The sequence below is a fragment of the Vidua macroura genome, chromosome 1 (genome assembly GCF_024509145.1).
Source record: "Vidua macroura isolate BioBank_ID:100142 chromosome 1, ASM2450914v1, whole genome shotgun sequence".
Classification (NCBI taxonomy): domain Eukaryota; kingdom Metazoa; phylum Chordata; class Aves; order Passeriformes; family Viduidae; genus Vidua; species Vidua macroura.
Window position 1 is genome coordinate 75,403,624 of NC_071571.1, and position 17,392 is coordinate 75,421,015.

General features: G+C 37.1%; 1 protein-coding gene across 6 annotated transcripts; it reads right to left on the reverse strand.

Annotated features, from left to right (window-relative positions):
• Positions 1 to 3,487: 3,487 nt before the first annotated feature.
• LOC128812218 (uncharacterized) lies at positions 3,488 to 12,282 on the reverse strand. 6 transcript variants are annotated; one of them, XR_008438658.1, is made up of 2 exons: positions 11,661 to 12,282; positions 3,488 to 3,790 (listed from the first exon to the last, which is right to left on the reverse strand). XR_008438658.1 is itself a non-coding variant. In XM_053986501.1 (2 exons), exons 1-2 carry the CDS (start codon positions 12,017 to 12,019, stop codon positions 3,780 to 3,782), a joined length of 264 nt encoding a protein of 87 aa, XP_053842476.1. In that variant the 5' UTR covers positions 12,020 to 12,282; the 3' UTR covers positions 3,488 to 3,779. The 6 variants fall into 6 exon arrangements, 4 of the variants coding, with proteins under 4 accessions (XP_053842476.1, XP_053842460.1, XP_053842467.1 ...); XM_053986501.1 differs by having other exon boundaries at positions 11,767 to 12,282; XM_053986485.1 differs by having other exon boundaries at positions 11,717 to 12,282.
• Positions 12,283 to 17,392: the final 5,110 nt, after the last annotated feature.

The window sequence follows — 17,392 nt, forward strand, 5'->3', positions numbered from 1 at the left end:
GATGCTCGTGGAAAGTATAGAAAATTCTCTCTAGCTTTTTCAAGAAAGTTGCAATAAAAGAAGAAAGAGACTGAGTCTCTTAATGTCCAGGAGGCAGCCAAATCATTCTAGTCCTATTCTAGATCTTTATTTTCCCTTTCTAGTACCTCATGTCACTTCTCTTCCATGCACAGTATTCTATTTTTAATGCACTACTTCCATGGTTTGGCAAGCGATCTGAGAAAAGCAGGAATAGCATGTTAAAAATGAGATTACATATTGCTAGGGCAGAATTTTCCAACAGCAGTGACAGTGTGTCTTGCTATGGCAGTTTTTTAAGAGCACTAGTAGAAAGGGACTGTCAGTAAGGATGATCTCAGGATTTGCAGATTTTCTGAATCACAGTTGCCATAATTATAAGTTTAACTACAGATCTTGCAGCATTGCTAGCATCACTATGTTAGCATGTTATTATTCTGACTAATCTTTCATTTCAATTGCAATAGATCTCAGGGGCCCAGCTGTGAGAGGCCACTACACAGAGCGTGAATAGACTTGCAAAATGAAATGCCTTGTGTACTGAAGTATTTAAAACTTGAGACATAGCAGTAGAAGTTCCTTTTGAGGAAACACATATTTTGCAATACGCTCTAACCAAGCAAAAAAAAAAAGTTAAAATTTATAGAAAAAGCTAGTATTTTAAAAATAATTAGAAATTTGTAGCATCATGAGGTAAGAATAATATTTTTAGAAAAATAGTTTACTTGTACATACCTGCCTATTAAAATGCACACATAGTTACCTGCCCTTCTACAAATATTTATTGGAGTAATTTTTCTCCTTGTTTTCTCTTGTCAATAGTGCTCTAAGAGATTATTTCAAAATCTTAATGCACCTATTATTTTCTCTGTAATGCATGAATAAAGCAGATATTCCAAACTCTAAATGAAATTACAGTCTACTACAATGTGTTGGATAGTGCAAAATGCATATAGCAAATTAGACAATCCGTCCCCTTGAGCCTGAAAAAGTTTGGTCCCTTTGAAAATGTGACTTAGAAACACAGGAAAGGCTGCATAGTTTGGTGTAAACTGAAAAATGTAAAACATAAACCATTTGTAAACTGTAAAATAAAAATATCTATGTTATGTGTAATTAATAATATGGAACTTTCTAGTGTATTAAACCAAGCCTCTTTTCAAAAGTATTTTTCACCAATTTTTGGCTCACTTTACCCCCACATTCAGCAGTTTTATGCTCCGGGGATCTATAAAAGAGATACTCCTGCTTATATATGAAGAGAAAAAGTTCTTTTTGAATATCAAACAAGCATAATTTATGCAGAAAGTCTATTTAAAACTCTGTTTGGCACTTTTACTTGCATTAGTAATATGAGAACACCATTAAAATGAATTTTCCAAAAATGTGTTGGACCCCAATTCTCTCAACTCATTCCCATAGTTACTTAGTTTTCATTGCCCAAGGATTGCTAATATATTAGTATTAACAATATCCTCTTTATTACCTTGCATAGAGATACTTACATGTTCTCTTCTGTGAATATATTTGCATTTATATATACACACATGTATTTGCAAACTCATTTAATGAAATCCAGTCCCCACAAAATAAATTTTAAAAATCCTAATTACTTCAGCAAGAATCAGAATCTTATTCTTTGATTCCTGTATTTTATCGTCAGTCCTTTTAGGCTCAGAACAGCAGAACAACCTCTTACAGGTGTATAGATAGCCGTTACAGACTTTGCATCTTGCATACTACCATTCACATTTGGCCATACTGGTTCAACTGATTTTTGCGCTGTTGCACATGTGTCATGGAGGCACATGAAAACAACTTCAAGCAAATAACAAACTTGGGAAAAATCTAATTGTCAACCAAAATCAATGGCCAAAACTAACAAGTGACAAGGGTAACCACAATTCCAATAACATTTAACTGTTCCAGGTGCACTGTTGTCTGTCAGGGATATCATTATTACATGGATGGGAATGATGACTCCAAGTGCACACCCGCTCATGCACAGTCACTGGGGGGCCTCTCATTCAGCATTAGCCAGAAAATCAATTTGCTTCACCCAAAGGCTCCTGGAATTGCTCAAGGATATCCAGCAGAAAAATAGTCACTTACCTGGGAGTGGGGGGAGAGCACTTAGTCCTGTGAAGTCTCCTTGAATGCTATCCCAGTTCCCAGGGGAGATTTCCCATTGCTGACATACAGCTTCAAAAAACACTACACATGGTTTCTGTCAGGACCCCATTTTTAACCTAGTGGGTTGGGGCTCATGGTCACACATGATCATGGTCCAGAAATGTCTCTGCCTCTCATTGTCTAGGAGTGCTTTCTGTTGTCCAAGGATTCCTGCCCTTCTCATTCCCACAGCTGGGGGTGAGGTGTGGCAGGGTCATGGTTGTACCTGTCATAGCTGTACTGTAGTGCTGTAGAAAGGGTACAGAAAACTGGTGCTGGCCACTTATCATCTAGGAAAGTGGGTACTCCTGCCATAATACATTATCTGCTACGTATTCTTCATTTGATTAATTCACAGAAATAATATTTAAATTTTTGTCACTTCTTTACATTTTTCGTGTTTTGTAGATGCATGTAAAAGAAGCTTTTTTTACCTTTTTAGGCCACACAAACCATTGCTAACAAGATTCTAGAATGATTTAGGAAGCTGCACTAACATATTATGTTATAGAACTGCTCAATATTTAAAAGAATTCAGGCTGTCAGTACATTTTACTACCATGAGATTTCTTATCCTGTCCTATCTTATGCCTTATCAGCAGGTTGGTCTTGCCCATTATCCTAGTAGCCATAATTTCAGATGCGTTACTGAGCTATTTGACTTCCTAGCATTTAAATCTCTTACCTAAAATGATTAAAACAAAAAGGAATCAAAGTACATGAAGCAGTAACGGTCACTTCAGACTAGTACGTGGAAACCTTGGCATACTTCAAGGATGGACTTAGGAAACATCCCATATAAATTTGGTGATACAGAATGATTCCCATAATGTATGATTCATAACTCACAGGAAGCACATGCAGCATATGCTGCACTGAATTATGCCCTCTATTACCTCTTGCCTGTTTACTGGTGCAAGTTGGAACACAGCTTATCTTTGTGACTATTCTAGTCCTGATACTAATCTGTATTTTCAGCTTCCCAAGCTTAGAGGATTTCTGTACTTATTTTTATAAGAAAATCAGGACATCATTATGAATAAATTAATCACATACTAATTGTGATTATAAATATGCATCAAGTAGTCTGCTCATTTTTATCGGTCATTATATTTATTTGTAATCAAAGCAGTTCCTTTGAGACACATACTTCACGTTGTGTGTAAAAACAAAAAAAAAAAAAAAAAACATAAACTTTTCTTCTTTTTTTCCTTTTTTTCTGTTTTTTTTAGTTCCCTACTTGTGCCAAGCATTTTTTTTCCTTGGGTAAGCAAATTCTTTTTCAAAATAGTCACTGTATTACTCATTGATTTATTTATTTTGAAACATACAAACAATGGAATAAACAGAGAGCAAAGAGGGATGTTTTCTGTTAAGTAATGAATTATTCAAGCAGTTAATGACAGAAACAATGACTTCATTGAAGCTACAGTTCTCTAAGGCAACACTATGAAAAAAAACTGTACTGAGACAGAGCCATCCTTCAAGTTAAGAATCAGAGCAGGTGCAGACTTTGTTGTCTGAGGGTTGTCACTGCCAGCTGAATGGACTGTGTCTTAGCTTTGACTGGCATGAGTAGGCAAAACTATTCATTGGCACCCTAGAAAAAAGAAATGGTGAAATTAGTTAATGCGCACATCACAAAGCCCAAGAGAAATTTGGTTCTGCTGTTACAACCATGGGCAAAGAGTGGTAAAGCTGGAATGTGGAATAATTTCTAAAACACTCATGTGAAACACTGTTCACAGTGAAAGACACGCGAAAAGAGAATCCACACAGTGTTTAAGATACTATTCATGGTATTTATGTGAAGCTAGATCCAGTATGATGTTGGTATTAGAGGCATAACTGATACACATAGATACTTTTTCTTTCCTACTAGTTTTTTTTAAGTAGGAGAAACATATGCCTATAAATCCTTTTAATACTTTTTGCAAAATACTTTGCTTCACCAAGAAAAGTACCCCATAACAGCCAACAAACAGTTGATTAGGGCACTTCTCTGACAGATATGTAACTTTCTCTCATGTTGACAATTTCTCTAAACTCTTGTGTTGTGAGTGCTGTAATAGCCAGGCTGTTGCCTCAAATAACTTGAACAGTTTTCAGAGAGATACATTTGTCTCTTACCTTCAGCTGAGGGTGTGAACAGATACTCCTCCTTTGACAAAGATGCACTCAAAATTCTGGGTATCGTATCTCAAGATCAGCAATATTTAAGCTACCTTTTATAGGCATCCCATTAGTTATTGTAGTCTAGTCCAGTTGTGAATCCTGGTCTGGACTGATTAAGTGAGAGTGTTTACATTACCTGCCTGGGGAATTTAAGTTAGCTAGTGTAAATCAAATGCACAATGCAGAGAGATAACTCTTTCACATAGTGTGAATCAATGATTAGAAGTTCCAAAGTTATCTTGTCTTCTTTAACATGTTTCAAAGAAGCCTGTCTCTTGCAGTTGAGAATGTATAAGAAGTCTAACTCAGGGACTTAATTATGTGATTAGTGCTTTAGCATTTTCCATTCAATACAGGAAAATTATGTATTTGGTTTAGACTCTGTTTGATTTTGTGAGCACAGAAGTTAAGCATTGGTGATGAATATCACAATTGACCTAACTCTGTATGGAGTTTGATGCTAAACATTGAGTCTCATCTTGATAATACTTTTGACTCCCAATGTTTTAACAATAAGAAAATTAAGCCACAGTATCCTTCCCAAGATATCCCAACCTCAGCCAGACACACAGGTCTTTATTTATCTATTTTTAGAACATAGCTGTACATTCTTAATACTGATACCCTGGAGTTATCCCAGATGTTTACTTCAGTACATAAACTTCAGCTTGTACAGAATTCAATGGCTAGTGTACCCTGTAAATGCAACTTCTATAAACACTGAATTGGTACTAAACTGGAATACTGCTTCCTGTCAACTGCTGAACTGATTTAAAGATACTTGTCATGTACAGGCTTATAAAATTGAAATGGCTGTGCCCTACACATTGAACTATTGATTGTAGTACCCACTATATTTGCTCATGGTGTCATAGCTAAGGCTTTTTAGCGTTCTCATAGTATGACTACAGTCATCTGCAAATATCTTCTTGGAACCTAAAGTTTTTCTTTCCAAAATGCAGAAAAGTTGAAATTCTTTGGAGATTTAATTATTACTAGTAGCTGCATTAAATATACTTTGTGTTACTCTTGTGGTTTAAAGCAGTTCTAAAGCTGTTAGAGAACTCTCCAGAGAGACAAGGCTGAATAGAGTTTTTGCCACACAGTATAGAGATTACACTCTCCCCTGCACTGTGATGGTCCCAGCATTTCCTGGGAGTCTCACAGAGCAAAAAACACCTACAATAAACATATATGCAGCAAGTTCCATGTTTTTCCAACAATCACTAAAGTGTCTAGGCAATGCTCCTGAAATCTTACTGAATAAGACTGCACTTGGTGATTATCCTGTCATCTCTGTGCTACAAAATTTCTAACATTATTCTCTAGCACAAGGTAGGATGAAGGGCTCTGTGTTTGGGCAACCTCTTGTACTGGGTCTGGCACGGATGGAGTCAATTTTTTTCCCAGCAGCCAGTATGGTGCTGCACTTTGCATTTGTGACTAAACCAGCATTGATAATATGTTGCAGCTATTGCTGAACAGTGCTTCCCTAGTATGAAGGCCTTTCTGCTTTCCAACTCTCTCCTTAGTGAGTATTTTGGGAGTGTGTGGCAAGCTGGGTGGGGTCACAACCAGGAAAGCTGATTTGACATCACCAGGGGATATCCTGTGCTATATAACATCATGCTCAGCAATAAAAAGCTGCGGAGGATTTTGAGGTTTTTCTTTGATGGGGGGTGGGGGAAGGTAGCTCTTGCTCAAAGAGTGGCTGGAAGTGTTATGTGATTGGCTTTTGTTTTTGTGGGGTGTTTTGGGGTGTTTTTGTTTGTTTGTTTGTTTGTGTTTTTGTTGTTGTTTGTTTGGGGTTTTTTGTTTCATTTTGTTTGTCTTTCCTTTGCTTTACTTAGTAAAGTATCTGTATCTCAGGCTACAAGTTTTCTTGTTTTGGTCTTCCTTTTCTCTCCTCCAACCCGCTGGAGTATGGGGGAGAGTGAGTGAGCAACTGTGTGGTGCTTAGCTGTAGGTTAACTCACAGCAACTCTACATAATTAGCTGATTATAAGACCAGTTGGAGATTCAGAAATCAGTACAGATCCCTAAAGACAGTAAAAGAGGACTGTACTAGAAAAAAGTATATGAGGACTGTTTCTAACATTTTTCTCTAGCTTCCTTATGGGAAGTAGAAAGTGTTCCATTGATTAGGACATTTAAAACCAGACTGCCTTAGCAAAAAATATGCAGTGAAATCTTTGGCAGTTTGACAATATGATTTTATATTTCTGTTTCTGTGACAGTTCTGATTCTGGAGTTCTACTGAATCATTGACAGCCATGGCAACATGATGGGAAAGGAGACAGCAGTACCATGCTATTGGAGCTGTGAAGCAGAGAAACTGTTACTGCTTGAGTTGATTATAGCTGGTAAAAAAAAAACTTGTCACAATAAAAATACGCTGACAACCAGAAGCAAACCATCTTTCTAGTCCCCTTGGGCCAATCAGTTACACTGCTCGTGATTAAAACACATTGACCATCTTGCAAGCAACAGCGCTGTCAAATAGAGTGTTTTGGACATAGCAGTTTTGTTATCTTTGTTCTCCTTTTTAACTGCCTCTGAAATTTCATTTGTATGCTATATCTTTTTTCTGTTTCAAATGGTGTCTGTTTTCATGATGATGGTCTTCACTTTACATTATATTGGATTATGTTTGCAATATATTTCAGAATCCTTCAAAATGAAAAATATTACAGTAGAACTATTGTTTATCCCAGTTTTAATAGCTTTACTATTATTAAAAAAAAGTAAAGTCAAACCATAATCTGGATATTTTATTGGGGAAAAAAAGTGTAACTTTAAAAAAAAATCAAGCACCTGTTTCATAATGATATTGTTCATATTTTATTTTAATACCATTTTTAATACCATTTAATGAATTTCACTGGTTATAATTTAGTTACTTTTAATTAATTTTTAATGCTTTCATTTTATTTTTTAAATAAACTTCCTCTGCAATATGTTATTTTCCAAGATTCTTATATTGCATGTGCTTTGTTTTGAACCTGATTGTTTCCTGGAAGCACCAGTAGCTACTCTATAGAATCTAAGGAAAAAAACCAAAAACAACTAAGCAAACAAAAACATTAAAATCCAAAGAAACAGACAAGAAAAAAACCAAACCTGCTCTCAGAAAACTCAGCATCTCAGCAAATGCAACAATGGTCTTTCTCACTATCACTTTTTATCACAAATTCTGCTGCAGTTAGAATACCAAATGTATTATTGAATAAGAACATTTTCCACATCCCACTAGAATATGTGGGGTTATTGTTCTAAGACATTTTCCCCCTCATTGATAGACATTGAGGTGTTTCTTTTAGATCGATCTGTTCTCTGACTTCTTTTTTTTTTTTTTTTTGTGTGTGTGTATATATTGTTTTCTTCAGTATTAACTGCTGAATCAATCATATATATTCTTTCACCTGACCAATAGACCAAAAAATAGACCAATGTCTATTTTTCCTGCTTCACATCCAGTATAATAAGGTTACCTGCAAATATTAATTTAAAGTATGTGTATACATCTACCAAATCTGTGTTCCTCCAACCTATAGGAAATAAACTCCCGTAACAAGGCTGCAACACATCAGATAGACAGTCTCATGCTCCAGAATAATATTCAACAGAACAGTAAAGTTAGCTAAAGTTATCTCAGGACTATATTTTTCAACATAGAGTAGTTAAATCTAATTGAGACCTCTAATCTGAAACTAGGGAGTCAATATTAAATAAAATATCAGAAAAATATATGTTTTTTTTTAAAAAACAGGAAGATAAAGTATTCTGTTAAAATTTAATTTGAAATCTGTGCAAATTTCAATGTTCAGATGTTGGTCTATGAACATGACTATAGTCTCAAGGCCATCCTGACACAGGTAACAGAAAAACTTCATTAGAAAAATTAAGTATATAGATTTCAGGAAGTATAAATTTTATGCTAAAGGTAGGAGTGAATGAAAAGCCTCAAGAACTAGATTTAAGGCTTGAATAATGGAGCAAGTGGTTAGAAGCAGTTTCATCTCTGTTGCACATTTTGTGGCCTGAAGGAGTGGTACAGAGTCAGAACTGAGAAAATGGTCACAGCATGTGAGAAAGACCAGGGAGTGTTCTGGGATTTTATAGTGTGAAAGTGATGTAAGAAATAGGATTTCAAAACGTTATTAAGAATGAAATAATGAGATCTAGGAAGGCTTATGGAAAGAAAAGCAGAAAGAAAAAATAACCCCAAGACTGTGAAGTGAATGACAGGGTGACTAGTTAGTTGTGTAAGATGATAGGAAAGTGTCAAAGATGATGATTTTGGAAGAAAGATTCAAAAAATAAGAACAGACGAGCAGCAGGATTTCCTGAGGATGTGTCATAGACAGAGAGAAACAGGATACTGGGCAGACTAGATAGTGAGAGTTAAGGAAATATAATAGCAAGTTGCTGGCACAGAAAATTCTAACAAGGATAAAAAATAATTCAGTCAACACCATGAGAGAAAGTGAAGAAGATCCACAGAAAGTATAATGAAAAGAATAATCATCAAAACAGGACATAAGCGACATAGTAGAATGCAAAGTAGAGAAGCTGTCCAGATAAAGTGGATTGCAGAAGTTAAAGATCAAGAGTGCCTGTGGAAAAGAGACTCTTAGAGCTTAAAACAAATGATCAGCAATACTTGTAGCAGCAGCGTCATTGATCAATCTGTTTCACACTGGAGTGGGTAGTATGGAAAATCAAAGACAGTGAAAAAAGACATCTCCAAAACATAACGCGTCCAGTAAGAAAGAATATATACAGCTAAAACATTTACCGACTCGGCTGATGAAAAAATCAATACAGCAGGTGGTCATTTCAGGATGAGTAGTCAAGACTCATCTGACTTTACTGCCTGTATTTACTAAGAAGTATTCACTTGAGTACATAGGAAAAAATAGGAAGTCTCACCAGCAGGTTTTTTTCTGCCTGTGTGTTGCAGCCACAATGGTAATATTATTGACAAATGTCCCCAAAACATTTTAGCAGCAGTGTATTAAGAAGTCCTTGTAAAAGCAGGCAACATGTGGATATAAAAATCAAAGGTAATTGGAATAAACCATGTATCGAGAGTGAGCTTGATTTGACCCAGACTGCCAAAGTGAAATACAATGAGCTGCAGTGCTATGCAAGTTGAAAAGCTAGTTAAAAGTCAGCTCTGATGCTTAAAAAGCTCTAAAGGAAAAAAAGCATGAGGGGAAAAAAAAAAAAGGAAAATGTTTTCAAGACAAGTTCAAAACAGTTTCAAAGAAAACAAGAAAATCATGGAGAATCAGAACACCTCCTACCCCCAGTCAGTTAAGGGAAAGTAAAAGGAACTAAGCTAGTTAGAAAACTGGCCTACAGGGATTAGGTAGACTTAGTTTTAAGCATGTATTAAGTATAAATGAGGTTAAAATCCAGATCACAGTAATACATTTGGTTGGGTCACCTAAAAATATGGGTGTCCATGGTGGATATAAGTTCTTTATCTCTAAAATGTTACATTTTTTGCACATGATATGGCAATATGAGTGGTGAAAACACAGGAAAACACCTCCTTTGTCATGGAAGGCGATACATTCAGATGTGGTATAATCCTTCTGTTTATTATCTAATATGACTTTCTCTTGTCTATTGCTGTCTATTGCAGCAATAGACAACTTTTGTTTTGCATAAGGCTTTGCACACTCTGTCAGCATGGACCAGGTAAATCTAGCTTTTGTGTTTCTCCTCTCAGTCAGCTGCAGTCAGGCTCTGAAAGAGAATATTATACAGGATGATAATCTACTGAAATCTGTGCCAAAAGTGGTCTAGGTATACAGTGGATCAGAACTGAGAGACTGTTTTCTACTTTCATAATGCTTGTTCTGTGTAGCCTTTGGGAATTTTTAAATTTTTTATCTTTTATCATAATTCATTTTCTACATATTCTGTTTTGTGTATTTATTCTACAAATAGCTTGGGGCAGGGACTTTCTTTTATTCCGTGTTTGTACAGCTCTTAATAAAACAAGTGCCCAGAACCTGAGTTTCTGGGTGTTACTTTGTCATCAGTAACCACTGCAAGGACTTCTGATAAGATTCTGAGATTATAAAATGTGAATATCAATTCTGATTCAATATAAGTCTCAAACCTTAACTCTGATTCACTGTGGATATTTTACTACCATTTCAGCCAATCCTCACTTATGAATGAATATTTCAGTTAGAAACAGATACAAAATAAATGCCATTATGCTTATTAGCTTTTTTTTTCTTCTATCCTGAAGGAGCTTTAAAGAAAAAATAATAATAATTCATGTGTGTAGATAATGGGAGCTTTTATTATGTTCCCATGGTTATCCGTTCAATTTGCAAACTCTTAAATAAAATAATTTAATTGTGTGGGTTTTTTTCCACTCTTCCCATGATAATATCTATAAGGAAAAGTAATGGTCACCCCAAACCACTTTGCAAAACAGAGCTTTATATGTCTGTTTTATTAGCCTAATGTCTGATTATAAGAAACTAGGTCTTTGCTTAGAAACTCACTATACATAAGATGTTTATTGCTATATAGCTCAGTAAAGCCATATTCATGGTTATAATACAAAACAATATATGCTTGCCCTTGGGCTTTTTATGCTCTTCCACCATACTGGGGGGAATGATAATTATTGGGGTTCATTCTTGGGAACAGTGCATTGTGGGATTGAACTGGTTTGTGTTATGGTTTTTCAGTGATCAAAACACGTGGATCTTCAATAGTCTTTCAGCTTAGTTTGGAATGGTGACAAATGTCTACATACGCTAACCTGAGCATTTGGGATTTGGGGTTTGTACCTTACAAAAAGTATATTTGAAACAACATTAATTTCTGGCATAAAAAAATAAAACAACAAAAAAAAAAAAAAAAAAAAAAAAAAAAAAAAAAACAAAAAAACAAAAAAAAACACAAAAAAACCCCCCAAAACAAACAAACAAACAAAAAACCAATAAAAAACTCTACCTTGGTTTAAATACAACAAATTTATCTTCAAAATGAAAGGCTATAAAGAAGGAAGCACTTCCTGTGGTCAGTGTCAAAGCTAAAAAACTGACTTTTTATTCAGGTACTGCTGTTACTCTTAAATTAACCCAATATAGAAATGAAAACAATCAGTGAAAGAAGAAAACCTAAAAACTAAAGAAAGCAATGTAGCTGAAGCCTTTTTCTTTTTTTTTTAATTTTGCTAAATTAAGAAAACGATGCCATACCTAAAAAAACCCCAACCCCACTTCTGTTCACACACCACTGTGATAATAACTACGTACCAGCTGCTCGCTTACGATTGGCTCTGATTTTAGATAATAATAACTCTGTAACTCACCCACTGTAAAAATAAAACCAAAGTTAAATTACAAGAGGCCCCAGCTTTACCCGAGGCGCCCTGCGACGCCTCCGCAGCGCTGAGCCGCCCCGGGCCGGGCCCACGTTCCGGGGATGCCGGCGGGCGTTGCCTGGCAACGGGCACCTGGCGCTGGGAGCTGCCAGCGGCCCGCGGGCCCGGCCGGGAATCCGCTGCCGAGGGAAGGGGGAGAGAGGCTGGCAGGACGGGCGGGGGGGCTGCGGCACTGCTGGGGGTGGCGGCGAGGTGCCAGGGACAGCTGGGTGGGAGCCTGCCAGGCCCCATTAGCAAAGCTGTTCCTCCCCTCCCAGGGAGGTGTCACTGGCAAGAAAATGCACAAACGGCGGGGCTTTATGTCCAGAAAGGAGACAGAAGAGTCCTGCAACTTTATTCGGATAAAGGGAGAGAGTCCACTGGGGCACACGCCTGCCGGGATCCTCTCTCAGTTTCGGAGGGCACAGCATCTTTTTATCCTAGACTCCCGGCCGCATGTTGCCCTCTTTCTTTCCCCATCGGCTGAGGTAGTAGGAAGGTACAGCCTTCCCAAACCACCTACCTTATATCCCCCCTTGGACCTCCTATTTTACCCCAAAGTCCAGAAGTTCAGGCTTGTGCAGACCCCCTTCTTTGTTTCAGGAGCCAAGCTGTTTAGGCTCTGGGACAAACCTGCTGCTTGAAGTTAGTAGAGACACTAAGACCCATTTCAAAGATGTAAACACCCATCCCTTCACCCTTGGAATTGTTTGTAAAGACATTAGCTTTCCTCTCACCACTGCTGCATGATTCCTTTAGGCACATTTAGCGGACCAGGTGGGAATGAGCAGTTCTGGTGCCGCTTTTTCACCTGCTCCCCTTCCACCTGCTGGGAGTCTGAGGGTTTTTGGTGTGGTTTTTTTTTGGGGTTTTTTTTTTGTTTGTTTGTTTGGTTTTTTTTTTTTTTGGTTTTCTGGGTTTTTTTTTTGTTTGTTTGTTTGGTATATTACAAAGGCTCTGCTCTGATTTAATTTATGTCATTTTTTTTTTCTTAAAAAAGTTTAATCTTAAAAATTGTATGACTAAATGAAGGACTTGCTTTTTAAATCTCTAAAAGCAGATGCAGGTGAAACATCCATTTAAAAGCCTAAGAAAAAGGCAGATAATGTAACATCTAAATTGCTATACATGTAGGACTTTCAGCTAAAACTCCTATTGCTATAAAAGACAGAATAGTTAAACAGATTTATCTGGTCCAATCTGTTTTGAAGGAAATCTTATTTATGGGATTGACCTAAACTAAAGTGTTGTGTGGAGGGGGGGGGGGAGGAGAGTTTTGTGGTAATTTTTAACAATAATTTGATTTTTTTGTCTCATTAAATTGTTGCAATTTAAATTATACAATTGTAGTTGGTACATTTATTTAAGAGATGCAAAAGGAAAAGTAAGCACTTTGTAAGGAAGAATCTGTTGTAAACAATCAGTTTTTATGTATGTATATAGCATTTTGGCTAAAAGATGTGGAAATGATAATCACTATAATAATAATTACAATAATAATAATGATAATAAACTACAAACTAAAACCCTTAGAATTGCCACTGACTGTAGGGGATTCTACAGTAATTCAAGATTTATCAATAGCTTTCAGCTAAGGAAATGGTGTTTAAATTAATTTAATTACATGATTTTGTGTGTTTCAGGAAGGGCAATTCTTTTCACTTAGGTCTATCAGAAAATAGGTTAAATTCAATGTTCTGTATTATCAGCTGATAAACTGAATATTAGGTGATACTGAATATTAACCAGTATATAAGAATATAAACTTGTCAGAATGCAGTTTTGTATAGTTAATAGCGAGAAAACTGTTTAAGTCTTTTACCAACCTTCCCTGTGTTCTGTAGAGCTGGCACACCTTACCAAACCTACTTTATAAATCACTTTTCCAAGTGTTTCCAAAGCTTTCTATGTGGCCATTTAATTTGATTTGACTAATGGATCCCACTCCAAATATGTAAATGTGTTTGTAGAGATGGTGAGGTTGACCTCACTTCCTGTCTCCAAGTCTATATAAAACTCAGCATGAAAGAAGCAGCAATCTTGCTGCAGCCCAACAGTAGTGCTCCAGCTACAGTTGGACAGATTGTGAGATTTTATCTTCCCAAGACTTAGTAGAATTAGTTACATAAAAAAAAAAAAAAAAAAAAAAAAGTTTATATTATCTTTTTTGTTTTGTCCTGTCATTGGTCCCCACTGGAAAGAACCTGTCTCTGTCCTCTTGGCACCCTCCCTTCAGGTATTTATATACATTGGTAAGATTCCCCGTAACCATCTCCAGGCAAAGCAGTCCCAGGTCTCTCAGCTGTTCCTCTTCTGTGTGGTGGTCTTATCCTTGTGGTGCTTTGCTGACATCTCAGTAGTATCCCTAAGGCCCGCAAAAATGTATGCAGTTGTACAGATGTGGCCTCACCACTGCTGGATAAAGGTGAAGGATCACCTCCCTCAACCTGTGGGCAATATTTCGCCTGACATAGCCCAGGATACCCCAGTCACCTTCTTCGCAGCAAGAGAACATTTCTGGCTCATATTCAACCTGGTGATCACCAGGACCTCCAGGTACTTTTCTGCCAAGTTGAGTAGCTCCCAGATTAGTACACTTTATTGTTCCTCTCCAGGTGTAGGAATTTACCTTTGTCCTTTTGAGTTTCCTGCCATTTCTTCGGCCTCTTGAGGTTCCTCTGGATAGCCTCACATCCTGCAGTGTACCACTCCTCCCTGTGTGGTGTCAACTGTAAATTTCCTGAGGGTACTTTAAAGAAATTCCTTGGCCCTTGGTTTCCCACAGTAGAGTCTCAGTTGTCCTTCCAGGAAAAATAATGTAATATTTGAAATGTATTGCAATAAGGAAAGCTTGAACGCAGTGTCTTCAGAAAAGGACCCCAAACAAATCCTTTGGCAGTTATATCCTTACTAACTAAGTTTCCTACTCCTTATGTGACAGTTCAATCCAATGAAAATATTAGGAACTGGGGTCTTCTGGTTCTCCATTGGTCCTCTTCACTGTCTCTAGGTGGGACATTTGTCTTTTTACCTCTAATGTTACAGCTTGTGCTGGTGGGATAGTGGTCTTCCTTAATGCCTTGTCTTCCAGTACAAACAGGCTCTGGGGAACCCTTTTACTCAAGTAGGTAAAAGGCTCCGTGTATCCAGCAAAAAGTTCACAGTGTGTGGCCTGAGGCTTCAGCAGGGCTAGCTACTAATGCTAAGTGAGTTACACTAAGCAACTAATTTCCTTCACTCCTTTACAAGGTACTCTCTGCTCTGTCACCCAGATCACTAATTAAGATGTTAAACAGGATGTTATTGATCCCCAGTACACCACTAGTCACTGGTCACCAACTAGACTTTTCTTCTGCTCTTTTTTTGCTAAGCAGGCCCTTTTTTAAGCTCCTTGGAGAGTCTTACATATTCATTAACTTACTCAGAAGGAATAAAATTGGAGTTGCATTTAAGAACAATACAAAGGAACAAAACAAAACCAGTTGTCCAGTAATTATGAAGCCAAGATTTACCTCCTTCTTGTGGTACAGTGTAGTAGTAATGATCTGTGTCAGTGACAAGAAGTAATTGGTTTAATGTCACAATTCCAGACCTAATCTGATTGTAACCAGATTCTGTACTTACAGACAGCTTGCATCTCTGAACTCTCATGTCTTTACCGTGATTTTTGCTCTAGGCCTCAAGTCTCTAGCTTTGACCTTTCTCTTGCTCTGGAATTATGTCGTTCTTTTGTTCTTGGCTTAGATTCTGAGCTGTAACCATCTAAAGCAAAGGTAGACTCCAAGAAAGCTGTTGCTGTTTCAGAAAATTATTTACTTTATAATTTAACAAGATAAAGATAAACATAAAAATAATAATTCAAGTGACAAAATAACTATCTCACTTATCTTTCAGGTTCGCTATTCTAGGGCTCTTGAAAAGCCCAACTTTTCTGTTTCTTCCTCAGAGCCCTAAACAATCCATTCTGTCATGGTCGGTAACAGTGTTCTACTGGATTTTAATCCATTTGGATATTTTTGTCAACTTTTAGAAATAGAAGAGGCTGTGAATATATTATATCTATGTAAATATATACCTGAAAGTGCTGCCTTTTTTAAATTAAAAAAGCTACTGATAAACTAGTGGCAAGAAAGCATCAAGACAACTCTTCTTGAATGGCATAAGACAAGTGGGAAGTTGATAGAATGTTGTTTGTGTTTTTGTAAACAGAATCTTGACAGAAGTATATTCAGGAGTAGTGACTGTAGTTGGAGAAGGCATTACATACAAAAGAAAATAAAAAATAAATGCTTTTACAGCAATTCAGTTAATGAAAATATGCTTAGAATAGAGGAGGCAAAGATTAAAGGAAAATACCAAGAACTTCCATTTGGAGTAGAAATTTCATATGTTCCTGGGCATCCGCCCTCCAACTGAGAATTTAAAGGCAAAAACTCCCCTAAGTATTACTGTGTAAACTACAAAATGGCAACTTCTAATACAGATACTAGTTCCATTATTGCTTATTTGTCTAGAAAGAAATAGTGGAGTTTTTTTTTTTTTTTCCCTACAGCCTTTCATGAAAACAAATGTGTTTATTTTTCTATCACAGAACCAATTTACTGTGAAAAAATTCAGAGTTCAAAAGTGAATTGTTTCTCAGGGATATACAATGAAGCACACAGACACCACTTCTTATCCTCTTGAGGCAGAAACTGTAAATTAGATTTTAACAAGCCAGATGCAGGCAATATAAATTTGTATAACAAGCCTTAGCAATAAAAAAAAAAAAATCTGTTCATTTGTAGTGTGGACATAGTGATAGCTAATACTGAAGTAAATTCAGATTTCTTGTGGTCATTTATCGAAAATCACTTTTGTATGACTTGCACTGTATCTAAAACTTTGATATTATTAAATAATAGATGACTAATAATGATTACTGGAATAATGCTCTCTGGACATTAAGAACCACAAAGTCTAACAGGAAGTCTTCAGTAAAGGAAAGAGCTGTCTGTCACACAGAGAGGGGTACAGTGCACTTTCAAAACCCATTTACAAATAACATTTGTGCCCTGGAGCCACTCATATTAGATGTCACTTGGAGTACACTTGTTCCAATCTGTGTCAGTGTGCAGCAAGGGCCAGCTGCTCCCTAAGGGACAGGGAGCTGTGAGTCAAGGGTGACCCCAGGCCTTGTAGATCTCTTCCCAACAGGCACCATCCCTCAGGATCTGACTATGGTGAGCAAAACCTGGTGCTGTAACAGGGTGTTACCACTCCTGGGAAGGCAAGTGACAAGTTGATGTCAGAAACTCCAGGAGCAAAACAAGGTGTCAGGAGTGAGGCTGGAGAAAGACTCTAAGGTCCATTCTGGGGACAGGGCTGGAGACCAGCACTCCTCTGGGGCAGGTGACTGAGGGCCTCAGACTCAGCTGAAATTTTTCTCCATGCTACACATGCAGGATTAGGAGTTCCCAGGGGAGACTGGGAAAGGCCTGTGGGGTCTGGTAGTGTCCTAAGAAGCCTTAACAATGTGTGCAACAATGCTATTTCATATGTGAAAGAGCTCTTGACAATAACATTTTAGGAATCATTATGTATCAACCAAATCAATTGGTAAATAAATTAATTAATTAAGAGAGA